Below are 16,651 nucleotides of genomic sequence, written 5' to 3' on the forward strand. Positions count from 1 at the left end.
GAATTCTTAGTATACTAAATATACTGTACTGAACATCAATACAGGAGAAGAGATTTAACTACTGTAAGCTCATAATATTTTATAACTAACAGACCAATTAGCATGCATGACAGCCAAAATGAGAAAGGATTTTATTTAACATAGATAAGAGTCATATTAAGAATGTCCCTTCTTGCTCAGTGGTAGCTTTCTACCTCATCGTTCAAGGAAGGACATTTGGCAAGCAAATAAACCTCTCCACCCATGAATCTCTATGCAAATACCACCAAACAATAAAATGTCACCAATAATTTGGTTGACTTGCGGTCTCACTCAACACGGTAACAAAAAGATGTATACTGGAATGCCGGATAGAACATGCATTCATTGTAATACTGCTTCAACTGGCATTCCATTGGATTTTAATAAGATGGCAAACTGGAGGTTCCCAAAAGACAAGCAATTAAAACCTTACCAGTACTGGTATGCAAACATTCTTACCCTGGAGACCTGAGCACAACGGCATAGCGTGACCACGTCCAGGAAGGAGAATATTCTGTTAACAAATGCACACACACAAAAAATTAATGCTGGAACTTTTACAGAGGGTTTTCCTTCCAAACTGTTAGTAGCAATTGACTTATGTACAAATGCTCAAACAATTTACTGGCTGGCCAACCTCTGGAGTGTCCATCCAGTAGAACAGTAACAAACACTGCTTACTAGAACAAATTGAATATCTTCAATATATGTCATTAATCTCTTACAATTCATTACGCCACAATAACAGTAATAAAAAGAAACATATTACAAACAACAAAATTTGTTCGCTGTCTATAATCTTAACTGAACTTTATGTACTGTATTGTGTTATTACTTATTTATTAATATTTATATCCTGCCCTACTAGTGCCTGTACAATACGCAAAGCCAGTCACAATTTAAACCAACAATACAATATGATGCCATAGATTCGGTAAGTATAATAAAAATACCATGACAGAGATCACAGATAAAATAACCTTTATTATAAACTACACTACACCGTACTGTATTAAGCAATTTTTAAATTTCATATTTATAAGACTAAACAAACTTCAGCTCTCTTTTGGAATAAAATTATAATACAGGAAAGGCAACACAGAGATTAAAACACAAAAATTACACAGCTATACTGAAACACAAACACAAACAGTTAGTTCTCAAATGAGGTTGCAGTTAATAGTGCAGAGCTCCTAAATGAGAGGTGGGGGGGAACAAATGAACATTATATATTTACATCCTTACATGTCAGGGAGACAAGGAGCCCTCACTTGGGCCTTTATTGTCAGATAATACTACTATGCACTTAACAGGTGGGCTATTACCTAGAGTTTGGATTTGAAGAATATTCTATTGTCAGCAAAGAGATATGCAGAAGACTGACACTTCACCTCCAACCAATGGACATCTTAGTCAGCTCTTTGCTCTTATTCAGTAGCTATTAACAGATATCTAGCAGGTTCAGCAACTATTAGCAGACTTTTTCAAACTTATATATACATGGCATAAAGAGTTTTTTGGTTTGTTTTAAATAGAAGTGGGGATTTTCAGGAAGTTGAATTCTGCACCCAGAATCACATGCTGCACTTCTCCTTGTGCTTCTTGCAGAACTGTGACAGGCAAGCTGCCCTTCCCTTAGTTTCCACAGCATATTAATATAATGAGTTTTATTTTCTTGCTGTTACATGGTTTTTAAACAGGAACTGAGGGCCTCATACACAAGTTCCTCCTGATAGAGTAATTCCTGGGATTCCCCTTCTTTTCTGTCCAAATGTGCCTGAATGGTGTATCCAGCCCTAAGAAAAGAAATACTGTACCAACAGGCAAGAAAATCTTAAAAAAGAAATGACCAAAAGGCAAAGAAACAACCCCCCACCGAAAAAACCCTAATTAGCTATGAATCTGAATCTATCTCTATTATCCTTAGATAGGCTTGACAGCACAGCTTCCAGGGCTAGACACAGCCCTTTCTGTTAAGAAATCCCTGCAAACTTTCCAAGAATAGGAGCACCTCCAGGACTAAAAACAGCCCTGAAAGCTGACTAAAAGCTCAATGTGAATGCTCTCTTAGCTAAGTCCGAGCAGCTTAGAGGCATTGTTTCAATACATGCTTTAGGAGGAAGGAACTGGTGACACAGCTTCTCTTTGCCAACTTGAATCAGAGGTGAATGAGATTTGAATTAGGCAGCATTCCTCTGAGTATGGAACTAGATTCCACCATTCCACAGCTCTTTGTTTTTGCTGTGTGCCTTAATTTCTAGCTTATGATAACCCTAAATCACACTCTGGGGCTGAGAGTATGTGACTTACACAAGGTCATCCAGTGGGTTTCCATAGCCGAGTGAGCAACTGAACCTTGATCTTCAGAGTTGTAATACAACACTCAAACTACTATACCATGCTGGCTGTCTCTCTGTTATTGTTGTTGTGTGCTATCAAGTCATGGTAGGTGAACTATCATGAGGGTTTCTTGCCAAGATTTGTTCGGAGGAGCTTTGCGATTGCCTTCCCCTGATGTTGAGAGCATGTGACTTGCCCAAGATCAACCAAGTAGGGTCTCCAGAGTTGGAGTTCATCATTCAAACCACTATACCATGTTGGCTCTCGCTAGACCTGCTGAAACTACTGTGCATTTCTCCTAGTCCTTTTTGACTGTTTTTTTTAACAAATATGTCACCTGTTTCCCAGATTGCCTAAATTATCAGAAATTTAATCAAAATGTGGGTAGTGCAGAGAAATGAGAAAGATACAAAAGAAGGGAGGTAAAGGTATAATTTGTTGGACGTATTTCTTGACATAATTATATGTAAGCTTCTTATTTAGACAGAACTCACTGTCAAGATGAATGGAGATGTGATTACAATGGGGCAGAACTGGCTCAGATATCTGCTGAGGTCCAGACACTATCAAGGAGTAAATCCATGAACACTTCACTGAATTATGATCAGCTTTGATGTATGCTATATATTAAGCTACTTGAAATCTTATTATCCTTTTTGCAACATCAAGATGAACTGGAGTCTAGATTAAATCCCTTCAAACTGGGGCCCTCCAAATGTTATGAACAACAGTTACTACCATTCCACCATGGCTAGAACATCTAGAGGGATCCAGAAAGCAAAAAAAGGAAAAGGGAAAAACAGTTTGGCTAAGATGGACTCCTGATGAGGAATTATTTTCTGTAAAATTAGTTATGAAAGCAATTACATTTCAGTGCAGTCCCTAGCTTATCCAATTGTTCAACAAGCACATACAGAGCTTTCTCACTTTCCTCTTGGTAGTCGGGGAGCTATTTGATCATTGTGCAATGTGTGAGCTCCAGCTGGTGTATATGTATGTCTTTAGAATGTCTTCCATCATATGATTTTGAGTCCAAATTGTCTTACCTCTCTCATAGGTCCACCACATTTGATAAAAAATACCTTCTTGCTTCTCACATTTCCAACATTCAGAGATTCAGAGTTTCTTTCTGGAGTTAAATACTGTACTCATGGTACATCATCTTTTAAAGTCATTTTTAAGTTACCTGCTGATTTATGGCAACCTCGTGAATTTCATAGGATTTTCTTAGGCAAGGAATAAGAGATGGTTTTGCCAGCTCCTTCCTCTGAAGAGGAAGTGTGATGTAGTGGTTTGAGTGTTGGATTAGGACACTGGGAGACCAGGATTTGAATCTCTAGTCAGCCATGGAAACCCACTGGGTGACACTGTGCAAGTATTTCAGCCTTAGAGGAAGGCAAAGGCAAACTCCTTTGCTTAGCTTTAAAGGTCAGATAGGATCTGGTGCTTTCAGGGACAAATGGCTTAAAATTTACTTCAAGCAATTATCTTAAGGGAAAATTTTATAAGATGTACCATTGGTATTCAACTCCAGAAAGAAACTCTAAAATGTATAAAGATTGTTTAAATATATATTGGAAATATGAGAAGCAAGAAGGAACTTTTTATCATATGTAGTGAACCATTGAGAAAGCTAAGACATTTTGGACTCAAATGCATATGATTCTGAAGACAAGATTTCAAGTGACACCAGGATTATTTTTGTTGGGAATTCTGGATGAACAACTGGAGAAAAAGCATGGAAGAGTTATGTGATATACAACAACTGTAGCAAGAATGATAATGTTCAGACATGGAAAGAGACAAAATTTGGTTGTTAAAATTAGATGAATTTGTAGAAATTGATAAGTTGACTACATTAATGCATGCAAAATTATGAAGATATTTAAAGGTTTTCCTGAAATATGAGATAATACTAAGGTACTAGTTAAGTGCCCAAACAGACAGAGTGAAATAAAGCTGCTTTGGGTCACTTTGGAGGCATGCTGTTTAAATGCTGTATGTGTCATAAAAGCCCACAAGCTGTGCCAAAGCCATGCTCCAGGCCTAAGGACTGGAGCGCAGCTTCTAGCCTCTTAAGATGTGTGTGTCATTTAAACAGCATACCTTCAACGTGACCCGAAGCAGCTTTATTTTGGCCTGTCTGTTCAGGCCCTAAGTAATGTTTTATAATGTAGGTGTTTATGGGTTTATTTTAAGTTTCTTTTTTATGGTTATTATTAATAAAGATATGATTGTTGTTTCTTTTTTGAAATATAATATTGTAACATTATACCATTAAGGCACATTTTTTATTTGTTTTCTTTTGTTTTCTTTTAAAATTATTGCTACGGCATGTGATAATGTTTGAATAGAAAGAAGGAAGTAGAAATATTAAAAGTAACACAACCACAAATGGGCAAGTTAAAAACCATAGTTCTGTTTTCGTTGTTTAATTTTTTCTTTTTGTTTCCAGTAGTTAGTTGTAATGTGTTTAGAAAAGTATTGTATTTGTTTGTGCTATTGTTGTTGTTTTGTAATAATTTTTAAAAAAGATCTGGTGCCTTCAGATGCATATTTACATTACGCTTAAAGTATTTAGGGTGCTGGCCTTATAACAAGAACACTGAATTTAACAACGGTATACTCCCAAACTAGAAGGGAAAGTAACTTTTCAGTGTGGTCTCATCTCCTTTCTCTTTCTAATATCCAAAAACCTCTCCACCACAGAAAGGTGTCCTACAGAGAGGATTGTGACTGGGGTCCTATGCTCTCGGGTTCAGCTCTGGTAGCTTGATAACAACAATGGAAGCTTTCTGTATGGGAAAAGAGGGGGAAAGATGCCATTTAGTCTTCTTAAAAATCCTTCATCATTTCCAAATTCTGAAGAATGCTACAAAGCTCTTATATCCACACAACTTCCATGGCTGATCACAAAGAATCCCAAGAAATGAGGAATTTTAATTCTCTTTCCTTCCCAAGGAATGATGTTACTTTTTTTTCCCTTCCCATTTTCTTCTTTCTCTTTCATTCCCAAATTTTCTGGGGATCTCTGGGATGGGAAGATATTTTTCAGTTTAGTTTCGGACTGAAGACATGCTGACTCTCAAAAAAAAGATGTGCTTTCATTGAAGACCTAGTAAAGTTCTAGTATAAGTATCTGCTTATCTAAACCAAATGTGAATCACATGGAGATGGTTTCAATGTATCACTGATCAATTTCATTTTGAACACACCGCCACTGTAACTGAACCTACGGTAAGACTACAACAAGTTATAGAATCCCTGGTAAGCAACTGGGAACCTTTGCATCATGGATGGTTTTTTTTTAGTAGAGGTATGTATCATGGACAAAAAGGGCTTAAAAGGTTAAAAGCAACTCCTACTGAATCAATAGCAAAAATACTTCAATTCTCATTTTAGTAGTGGCTTCCTTTGTTTTCTCGCCTGTTCATCTGCAGAGTATATCTGAAAGTTTTCTTTGGGAGGTGTAAGTAATAAATGGAAAATATTTCACTGAGACATGTGAACAAACTATTTCCCTATATGTTGTGAATATTCAGGAGGAAGGTGTAGAGAAAGTATAGCACAATGCAATAGCAGCAGCAGGTGTAGGTGTGTGTGTGTGTGTGTGTGTGTGTGAGAGAGAGAGAGAGAGAGAGAGAGCGCTCCATTAGTGACACAAAGGCTGCCTTCCCTTTAGCCATCTCCCCAGCTCTGTTTTTAAGACTAATACTATGTCAATCCCTTGCATGTTTAATTAACCTTATGACCTATGATGCTTAATGACTCTATTTAAATAGCTCACTTTCTGGAGGGTGGAATATCTGAAGACAGAAAAGCAGGAGAGAGGGACTGAACAGCTCAGCTTGGTTTTCAAGGTTGGCCCAACCCACAGAAGTGAAGAAACTATAGAAAACTATGTTGAAGCTCCTGCATCTTCAAAGAAATACTATGCAGTGTGTATGACAAGGACATACAGAAATCCTTGTGGAGGCATGGCAGTACTAGGTCTAGCCATAGAAGCCTATCTCCCTCTGTATGGATTGCATTTGCTGGATCAGGAAAGTAAACCAATATTACAGAACAGCTAGATATTATATTTAGATAAAGGTAGATAATGACCTCGTAATTTTTCAGTCAATCTGGCTCCTAGTTGACTAATGGTTTGACATGATTCACATAAATTTAGAATATCAATAAATGTACTCTTTAAAAACCTGGAAACAAAAGGCAGATTGTAAAGCTATCATTCACCATTAGAAAGACAAACTTCTTAATTTCTTTCTCACAGAGTTTAGAAATGTGAATAATTCTGCATTAAACTCTGTATGTAGATTTTTTACTGAGACTAGAGCTTTGATTTTTAGCTAAATAAGAACCTTTCAACAGATTCTTGTGGCTGGGGGATTATAATCACTGGGGTCAGAGGAAACAAACGCAAAAACCAAGAACAGTGACAAATTGATAAAGAATGATTGTGTCCATTCGTTACTGTTTGCTTAATGGCCACTCCTTTGCTGTTTGTCCCTGTTTGCACTTCTTGGATTTCTATTGTGTCTAACCCTACTGATTATAATCCCCCATGAGGTTCCCCTCTAGACATCCACATTGGGCAATGGCTTTATGTCTGCTATTCAGCTCATTTATGCCAGGATGCTTGTACTGTTTTCCAACTATGCTTTTTAATGAATACTGTTAAGATAACAATGGATATCTGTAACTTTTCATATTCCTCCCACTCTCAACTCACTGATCACACCCCACACCCACTTGCCCACCCAAGCATGTGTGCAATAATCTACCAACTGAGACATCACTCAATGCATCTGATGAAACAAGCTGTTCGGGATAAGTGCCAAATCAAATATGTTAAGTATTGAAGGTCTGACCCCTGGAAATAAAATTGATTATTTTTATTGAATTAATTGCCAATTAACCACAACACAATTATACCACAATCTTACAAATGTGTGTGCATGTGTCCAATGGGACTTACTTCCAAGTAAGTGGTTACAGAATTATATTGGTAATCAATTAAAATGCTGTTAGTTGATTAACGGCCCTAATTGACATAGTGGGTATATTTCAGTGATGCATTTGTTAGGCCTAGTGTGCACAGTAACTTCAGCCATGTATTGCCACCACAATTAGTCCTGCAACCACTCTGAATAACACAGTATTAATCCATGTGGTTAAGGTGGGGTGTATGGTTCCTTCCCAAGCTGATGATGCTCTCAATCCATTAGAATGCATGCTACTACTGAGGTGCATAAATATGCAATTCACCTGAATAATGTGGAGAAAACATCCACATTTATAATGCAGATGATGCATAGGACATGTGACTCCCACTCCTGAGCTAGATAATTCAACAAAACACTTTGTTGATTTTAAAGACCATCACATTTTATTTGGCTCAAGCTTTTGTGCACTACAGCAAATTTCATTACATGAGAAATAAAAATTGCCACAAAGTCTTTTTGTTGTCCCACTGTAACAGTCTAACATAACCACAACCTGGTAAGCTGTTACTAGGTAATCCACACATTCTGAAAATACATATCTAATTAACATTATTTAATATGCTCCTACAGCTGAGAAAGCACACATTCATTTATAAGAGTAGCAGCATAAAATATTATGTTTTACAAATTAGGAATTTCTTGCTTGCCTTTATTTATTTATTTATTTAGTGCCACTGATATACATTGCAGTGTATAAAAAAATAAAACAATAAAGCAGTGAAACAGACACCACTGTCCAAGGCATACAACAATATATATATATGGGCCTAATACAAAATCATTAAGCAATAGTCCAAATACTCTGAATATACAAATTTGTAAGGGTAAAATGAAACTAAGACTTTAGAAAACAAAAATATATATTAGCTAAAGATTTTAAAATAATAATTAAAAGAGCAGTCCCTAGATATTTCGGAAGAATACAGAGAAAACAGGGCAATAATGAGGAAATGCTGGCTGAAAAATAGCGGTGAATTAAATCATGCAAGCCTTTAGAAGTTGAAACAAGAGGCTGATGGAGAAAGTGACAGGATTCAAAAAGAGAAAAGAGATCAATAGTGGAATGATATGATCAAAATGATGGGCCAAAAAGATATTCTTAGCAACAGAATGTTGTATAGTAGGGCACTAAAATGAGACAATAGAAGACTGATCAAAATGATCAAGGTCACAATACTGTATTTCAGATTGTCTCTTGTATGTTGTATATAAATACCATACCATTTTGAACACAGTTAAGCAGAGTTAGGGCTGATTAATACTCAGAAGAGAACCACCAAGGGAATATCAGGAACATTTAAGTGAGGCTAGAAAAAAAATCCTATCTGAAAGTGAGGAGAGCCACTACCAGCCAGAATTGACAATATTTGCCTAGATGGACCAATGTAAGGCAACATCTTATGTAGTACTGTAGTTTTCTTGTATTTTTAGATACTTTCTCTGTTATTTATTCCTGAGAGGATGATGTGGGAGTATACTCATCATCTAAATCACATAGAACTATGATTCAGCATAGCAAACTCTTCCTCACACTATGATTCAACACTTAGTAAACTCTTCCTCTGCATGTACATAGCCTTGCTATGTTATAAAGCCCCACACAAGCTGTACAAGACATGCATTACCAATCTGTACATATAAGCAATTGATACATTTGGGTGGTCATTTTTCAAGCAAGAGGTGACAGATAAATGTTAATTTCAAGGACAAAAGAATTTAAATCCAAATCTGTTTCAGCAAACACAGAGAGGGGAAACCTCCACATTAAGAGGTGGTAAGCTTTGCAACACTAGTTATGGGGCAGAGCAGAGAAAAGTACTGACGTTACCTGAAATGTGTTCTTTTAAAAAATGTTATGACTAGAAAAAGCAATAATTCACCTCCTCACTATAACAAGTAATGATTACTTATTTTTTTCCTCACTACATTATGGGATCTAAGAGGGGAGGATCATTTTGAAGGGACTTCCTTTGCCTCAACTTTCAAATCCTTTTCTATTTTTTTTTTTTACACTGACCTTTAAGTTTGCAATTTGGTCCTTAGTGCCTCTTTCTATCCTGAACCCTACTTGGACCTCTGACAATTCTCTCTCCATATATAATTGGAATCTATGTTGCAAAATTTTGAGCATAATTTTGCCTGCATGGGAAATGCGTGCTGTGGTTCTAAAAGTACTGCAGTCTTTTGTGTCTCCTTTTTTGTGAATGGGGATGCATATTGATCTGATGGCCACTGTTTTGTTTTGTTTTCCATATTTGTTGGCGTATTTTGGTTATCACTGGAATTGATTCTGTTATAGTGTGATTTGAAGCACTTCAATAGGGATATCGTCTGTTCCTGGTGATTTATTCTTTCCAATTTTTCTGAGTGCCACTTTCACTTTGTTTTCCAAAATTTGTAGTTCATCATCATATGGTTCTTCAAAGTTGGTATTCAAGGCAACTATGCAGGATACTTGGATGAGGCATGTCCTGTGAGGAAAACAACCATCAGGAATGCTCTCCTAGCCTCCGCTACTTTGCTTAGGTCTTGTAGATTCAGGCCTGGGACCTCCCTGATTGATTCTAGCCATCTGGTGTACAATCTTCCTCTCTTTCTATTGTCTTTTACCTTTCCTGGCATTATTGTCTTTTCTAACGAACTGTGCATTCTCATGATGTAGCCAAAGTATGACAGTCTCAATTAATCATCTTGGCTTCCAGGGAGAGTTCATACAAGCAGGTAATTCTACAGTTACATGGAACCAATAACTTTACCACAATGATTCCTTCTTCCATAATGATTCCCAAACTTTGGTCCTCCATATGTTTTAAACTTCAACTCTCAGAAGCCCAATACATCTGCAGGACCAAAGTTTGGGAACCACTGAGATAGAGCTACTAACGGCGTGTTTTTTATGTACATAAAATTTTTGAATTTGATCATTTTTAAATAGCAATATTTATACAGGTTGAGTTTGCCTTATCTGAAATGCTTGGGACCAGAAGTGTATCAATTTTTTCAGATTTTGGAATATTTGCATATACATAATGAGATTATCTTGGAGATGCAATCAAAGTCTAAACATAAAATACATTTTGTATACAGCTTATACACATAGCCTGAATATAATTTTGTATAAAATACTTTTAATCATTTTGTACATGAAATGAAGTTTATGTACACTGAATCATCAGAAAGCAAAGTTGTCACTATTTCATCTATCCATGTGGACAATTTGAGTTTTTGGAATATTTCAGATTTGGATAAGAGAGTCAACCTGTATTCCACCCGCTAAATATAAACAATTCATTTTCACCTAATGAAAAAAGCTCTAAACTTCCCCGTTAACTTTTAGACTATCTATATATCATGGGCATTTCAATTTTTTTAAAAAAACATTTGTTTGCCATTTATTTTTGTAAAGATATGTTAACATTTGTTTGATCAGAAAAGTTAGAAATAAAGAGAGCACAATAAAGAATGCTGTTCACATTGGTTCATTTAGCCTAGGTCCACCAAAACTGATCCCCAGAGTTTGTCTTGTAGGTGCCAGTTACTGAACCTGGACTTTCTACATGCAAAGCATGTGTTCTATTACTTAGCTATGTCATTTCTCTGTCTCTCTGACAGCTCAAGGCAAAGTGAAGCAAAAATGGAGCAACACTGGAATGAAAAAAATAAAACTCCAGTCCATAGGTTCCTATATTCTTATACTTCACCTGATAATATAATGGTTGATGGTCGTAAGATAGATACTTGTTCAACAAAATGTGGGACTGAATTGGATTGGCTATTTAAAAAAAACAACCTCAAATCCAAGCCATTTTTTGGTACAGGGAAGAATGGAAAGCACACAAACTGAACAATGCAACAATGCAAGAGTTGTAGGACCTCATACAGCTGAGGACTCTACTTAACTCAACTTGCCCAAATTGGGGAATCCCCCCCCCCCCTTCTCAAACAAGGCAGTATAAAAAATTGAAAACAATTCCCTATAATGGAAATGAAACACCCTTCCTAAATGCCATACATTAAAAATTGGAGACAATTCTTTATATGAAGAGTACAATTAATGTGCTTGCCTAAGAAGAGTAATAATTCCTTCCAAGGAAGCAACATACCAGACCCACCCAAGATGTACTTGTACTTGTAGTAACACAAGTATAGAAACACAAAGGCAAACACATATAATATATAGGTTGGAAGCTTTTCTCTCTTTTTGTATTGTAGCACAAAGCTAAACCAATGCAAAAATGTTTTTATGATTTAGAGAGAGTAAAAAAAGTGGTATTAAATGAGGTAAACCCCTATTAAAGCAAAGTGCTGTTTTCAAGAGTGGTTGCTCACTGACTGGCAACTGAGGGTGTGTTTACACTGGCCACTTAATTTGTGGCAAGTCTTGAGCATTATGTCCTGGGCTGGCCATCGACCGGTCAAACGTGGTGTCATGCTGTGCCACTGTGTGCGTGGACCAGCCAGCTGACACCGTATGAGCCCTGCTGGCCAGTTCCCGTCATTGCTGCTGCTGCCTCACTGTCCAACCAGCTCCCTGTTAGATCCTGACTGTCACTTCTGCTAAAGTCAGAATGGGGTGCCCTACCATGTGATCAACAAGGAAGAGGTCACTCTATCTCCTCCTTGATGATTGCACAGCCACCCCATTCCAACCTCAGCAGAAATGATGGCACACTGTGCAGACTTTACACAAAACTCCTGCCTGCATGGAAGTGGTGGTACTGGTGGTAGTACAAGATGGTGTTGAATCTGCTATCTGGACAAATGGATCGGGCTGATTCCAGCTGAAATCCAGCTGTCCAGACAGCCAAGAGAATCAAAGTAAACCATGGGTTCTCTTAAAATGGATTAACACCTTAAAACTGGTTTTGTTGTGAATGTTGTTGTACATTTCTAGACATATCACATCAGGACAATGGTGAGTCTGGTGTATATCCTTAGTTTAGACAAGCCCTCAGGTTATCCTATAAAGCAGAATTCTTAGGTTTATTGGAAGGGAAGGAGGCTCCAGATTTGTTCCACTGTTGGTGCTTTGACTATTAAACTTTATGTGGCTCATAACTGCCTTTCACAATTATGTTACTACCATTTAACATTATGTGTATTAGAGACAGAAAGAGAGATGAAAAAAGAGATGAGTGTTGGCATGATACTCTTATCTTCTATTTTCATCCCCAGCATTTCATTCTTGGACTTGCAGTGTGTGATGAAATTGCAGCGGAGGGGCAAATAAGATTTCAGTTTCAGGCACAATGCAGGCATCCCAACAAAAAGTCATCATGGTTAGAAATCACCTGTTGTTCATGCTATTGCAACTGAACTGAAGAAAAATAACGCTGTTCACTCAACACCCCCGTACATGAGATGTCAAGACATTCTTTGGAATGAAGCAACAAGGGAACAAGAACTTACACAGCAGTGCTGTATGAAAACACACCCGTCTTTGTGCTGCAGAAACTGATGCCCATTTAAAAGAGAGTCCCTTTGAGAAGGCTCCCTTTCAAAGGCAGCCCTGCCAATCTAGATTAATGCATTTTTACAGTATGCACAAAACAGGCAAAAGTTTCCATTTCTGAAACTGTAACTTTTCATATTTTCAGCTTTTTATAAACTCAGTTCTACTTGTTTGTTCAAAACCAAAGTTTGGCAGAATGCTGAATGCACAACTCCATTTGTTAGGATGAATTCTAAAAGAGTAGCGATATTACTGCTTTGAAAAAAATAAAATAATACTGTAATATCCCCACTCAAAATGAACCAATTGATTGTGGCATAGACTGTAACAGCCTGTTTTAAGATGCCTTCCCCATCATAAACAGGCCAGTCTGCATTTCAGCTTCACGGGAAACACAATGCTATGGCAATTCTATGCTGTATGGCTTCCTTGATAAATTGTACCAATCACTTGAGAAATCTGTCCAACAGATACTGTGTTATAGAGTACTGGAGCTGGACATTTTCTCAGTGTACTCTATCATACAAAGCTGTGAGGATAAAATGAGAAAGCTCCCCATGTATTTTATTATTTTAAGAAGACTCTGCTCTGTCTCTGGCTGCACATTCTCTTACTGAAGCACATTTTGATAAATACTCTAGATGGATTCTAAGGTACATTAGACAAATATATCCAAAATTTGACTACAAATGTGGAATAAGCAATAAAATAAATCATTGCTGTCCCAACCATTTCTTTTCTTCCTTGACAGCAAGCAAACACGAAGTTGATAAGAAAACATTGTTCAAAATTGAGAGGATCTCACGTGTCAAAACAAATCTGAATGTTTGGTTTCAGATGATCTTGCTTTGGATCAAGGTACACATTAATTCCTGGTTTGCCCTCATGAGTGGCAGAGCTAACCACAGTGTGTTGCCTTTTCTCCTCTAAAGAGTCCTATTGCTATTCTTAACCATTTGGCAAAACAGAAATTATCAATAGAACTTATAATCAAAGATTTTCAAAAATGAGTCTGGAGCAACTCCTCACAAAGAAAGCTTACAATATATTTTGAGTCTTTTTAGCACAGAAAAAAATGAACAGGGAACAGAGAAGGGATGCACAACTATCAGACTGGTGGGCTACCCCTAAAAGAGGCATGGGGAAAGTGTGACCTATGAGCTGTATTCAGTCCCCAGTCCCCACTTTTGTTGCCCCAAGAGTCCCCTCAAATCTTCAAAATTTTAATTTGCAAACCTGCTAAAGCCCTCTTCAACCTCACTCAGAACCCTCTCACCTCATACATCTTAATTTCCCTCCAAATAGCAACAGGAAATGATGCAATGCTCATTTTTTACCACTGTGTGTATTTATAGTATTTGAATAAGAATATTGTAGGATTACATCTATCAGGTGCAATGATAAAAATGATGTGAAACATGCAATTTTCTTCAGCTCTGACTATCGTAACAAATTTCAGAATACACAGACTATCCCATCTCTATTTGTACTATCAGAAGCTAACAAAAACTATTATACATCACTATTAAATATCTTTCCCTTTATTTCTTTAGCCTATGCAAATCCTTGATTCTTGATCTCATTTAAACAACAACTTCATTTAAACATAAACTCAATTTTTGGAGAAAATAGTCTAGAAATATGTATTTAGTGCATGTTTTATGCAGATTAAAAAAGAAGAAATTAAGAAATTAAGAAAGAAACTGGACAGGATGGATTTATGAAGTAACATATAAAAAACTGACATGGACCAGAAACAGACTGATTCACCCATTTTGTTTCAACAATAAACCAGTGATCAAATTCTAGCTTCAATGCAACTTTATTACAGTACAGTGTGCACGTGGATTTGAGCTTACGCGTATGGCAAGCCATGGAGGACAAAATGGCATGGGTGCCACAGGTGGCCCATGTGACGCCATGCACGGGAACATGCCGCCATAGCATATAAAGGGATTTAACTTTACACAGTTTTTCCCATATGGCGGGGGGGATGACAGATCCCTCACATATAGGAAGGGGCTATTGTATTACTAATTCCACCAGGGGAGATGTGTTAGCTGTTGCGACAAAAACAAAATAAACTTGAGGAATTTTACAGCTATCTACCAGTTTCCTCAAACTTAAAATACAGGACATTTCCAGTACTCATGCATATGACATTGATTTTAGAACAGTCAAATTGCCGAAGGGAATGATTTGGGACTCAGGCTGTGGTGGCAAGACTCCAGCTGAATTCCTGTTCCTTTATGTACAGGCCACCTACATCATAAGAATTAATTTATTTTTCTGCTACTGAACACATAAAAGGTTGGCTGTAGGCATTGTGAACACTTGTCATTGGGCAATTTTGAATTGCTTAAAATTCTATTTCCTGTGCTTTCGGATGCTGGTGAGAAAAACATTTCAAAAATTACTGCAAGCTTGAATTTATTCATACGGAGACTTAAGAATGTTGAGGTGAGAGCTGGCCAAGTTGCACTTTGACTGCAAGTACTCTTTTTGGGGAATCTAGATTAACAGTTGTGCTGCCTTGTGTATAGCAGTCTATTTCCAAGACTTTAGCCATATACATTTGTAAACAGATTCATTGAATCTATTTCATTGAAAGAAAACTAAAGCAAGAATCTGTTCTCCCAGAACTTATCATTTCTGGAAACTTCTGGCAGGCGAGCACAAGCGCAAGGAGCAAGCTGTCGGAGCTACGGCAATCTGTTCTTTTCAGAGGGCTTATAAAACAATAAAACAATAAAACCTACCAAAGCAACAGAAAACAACAGAAGACCATTAAGAATTCTTCCTGGTATGGAAGAAGTGAAGGTCCTCAGGGAGGCTCAAACTTTTTGGTTTGTTTAACTGCAAGGCAAGAACCCCAAGCATGGAGCATGCAGCACATGAATGCAAAGAGGAATAAACCAAGCCGCTAAGCCAGAAGCTGGGAGAGCCGAGCTGAGACCTATTAACATGCTGAGGCAGGCAAGCGCTAGCCACCCTGCTATAAATACAGTGGTGCCTCGGGTTACGAAATTAATTCGTTCCGCCATTCCTTTCGTAACCCGAAAATTTCGTAACCCGAAACACTTTTCCGTTAGCACTGGAAAGCCTATAGCTGCACTTTGCAGCATTTGAATTTCGCGCCGAAATGAATTTCGTAAACCGAAAAATATTTCGTAACCCAAAACAGTTTTTGCCAATCCAACTTTTTCGTATCCCGGAAATTTCGTAACCCGATCATTTCGTATCCCGAGGCACCACTGTATAAAGAGGCTTCCAGGGAAGAGCAAATGTGTGGGAAGCCAAAGATATCGAAATGGGGTGTTGCTTCAGTATCCCAGCGATAAACAGTGAGCATTGAAAAATCTTGTAAGCGCTAAGCAAAAAGCAGACTATAAAGAACGTATCCAAACTAGAAAAGTAAGATAAAATTTGGGAGCTCCAAACTTGAATGAAATAGTGAGTAAGTCAACCACTGAAGTATATTGGATAATATTAAACATACTGACTCATCTAAAACTTCACAATAGAAACAAATGTACAAATAATCTCATTTAATATAATTTGGAATTAGAATAAGATTAATTCAGTTATTACAATTGTGTTTTGGAATTGGAATTATGAATCCAAAATTAATGAATAGACTGAATTAATTGTCTTGTTGAACTTTAAGACAGAGTGCATACATGCTGAACTAAGCATTGGCAGAAAACAAAAGATTGAACATAATATTTTTGAGTTTAAAAAAAGATTGAAATCATTGCTTATGGAACTGATACAATATGTACCAATCTAATTGCGCAAAATGTTGTGGGTGACTCATTGCCCATTTTTTTCC

At 37.2% G+C, this 16,651-nt stretch overlaps 1 protein-coding gene across 1 annotated transcript in view; it reads right to left on the minus strand.

The window, feature by feature from the left end:
- Nucleotides 1–16,651, minus strand: part of FBXL20 (F-box and leucine rich repeat protein 20) — a 113,058-nt gene that overhangs the window by 56,060 nt on the left and 40,347 nt on the right. Inside the window, 1 exon segment of the mRNA XM_042472826.1 lies at nt 481–535. Coding sequence (XP_042328760.1) covers nt 481–535 — 55 coding nt within the window.

This window comes from Sceloporus undulatus, chromosome 6, assembly GCF_019175285.1.
Source record: "Sceloporus undulatus isolate JIND9_A2432 ecotype Alabama chromosome 6, SceUnd_v1.1, whole genome shotgun sequence".
NCBI classification, from domain to species: domain Eukaryota; kingdom Metazoa; phylum Chordata; class Lepidosauria; order Squamata; family Phrynosomatidae; genus Sceloporus; species Sceloporus undulatus.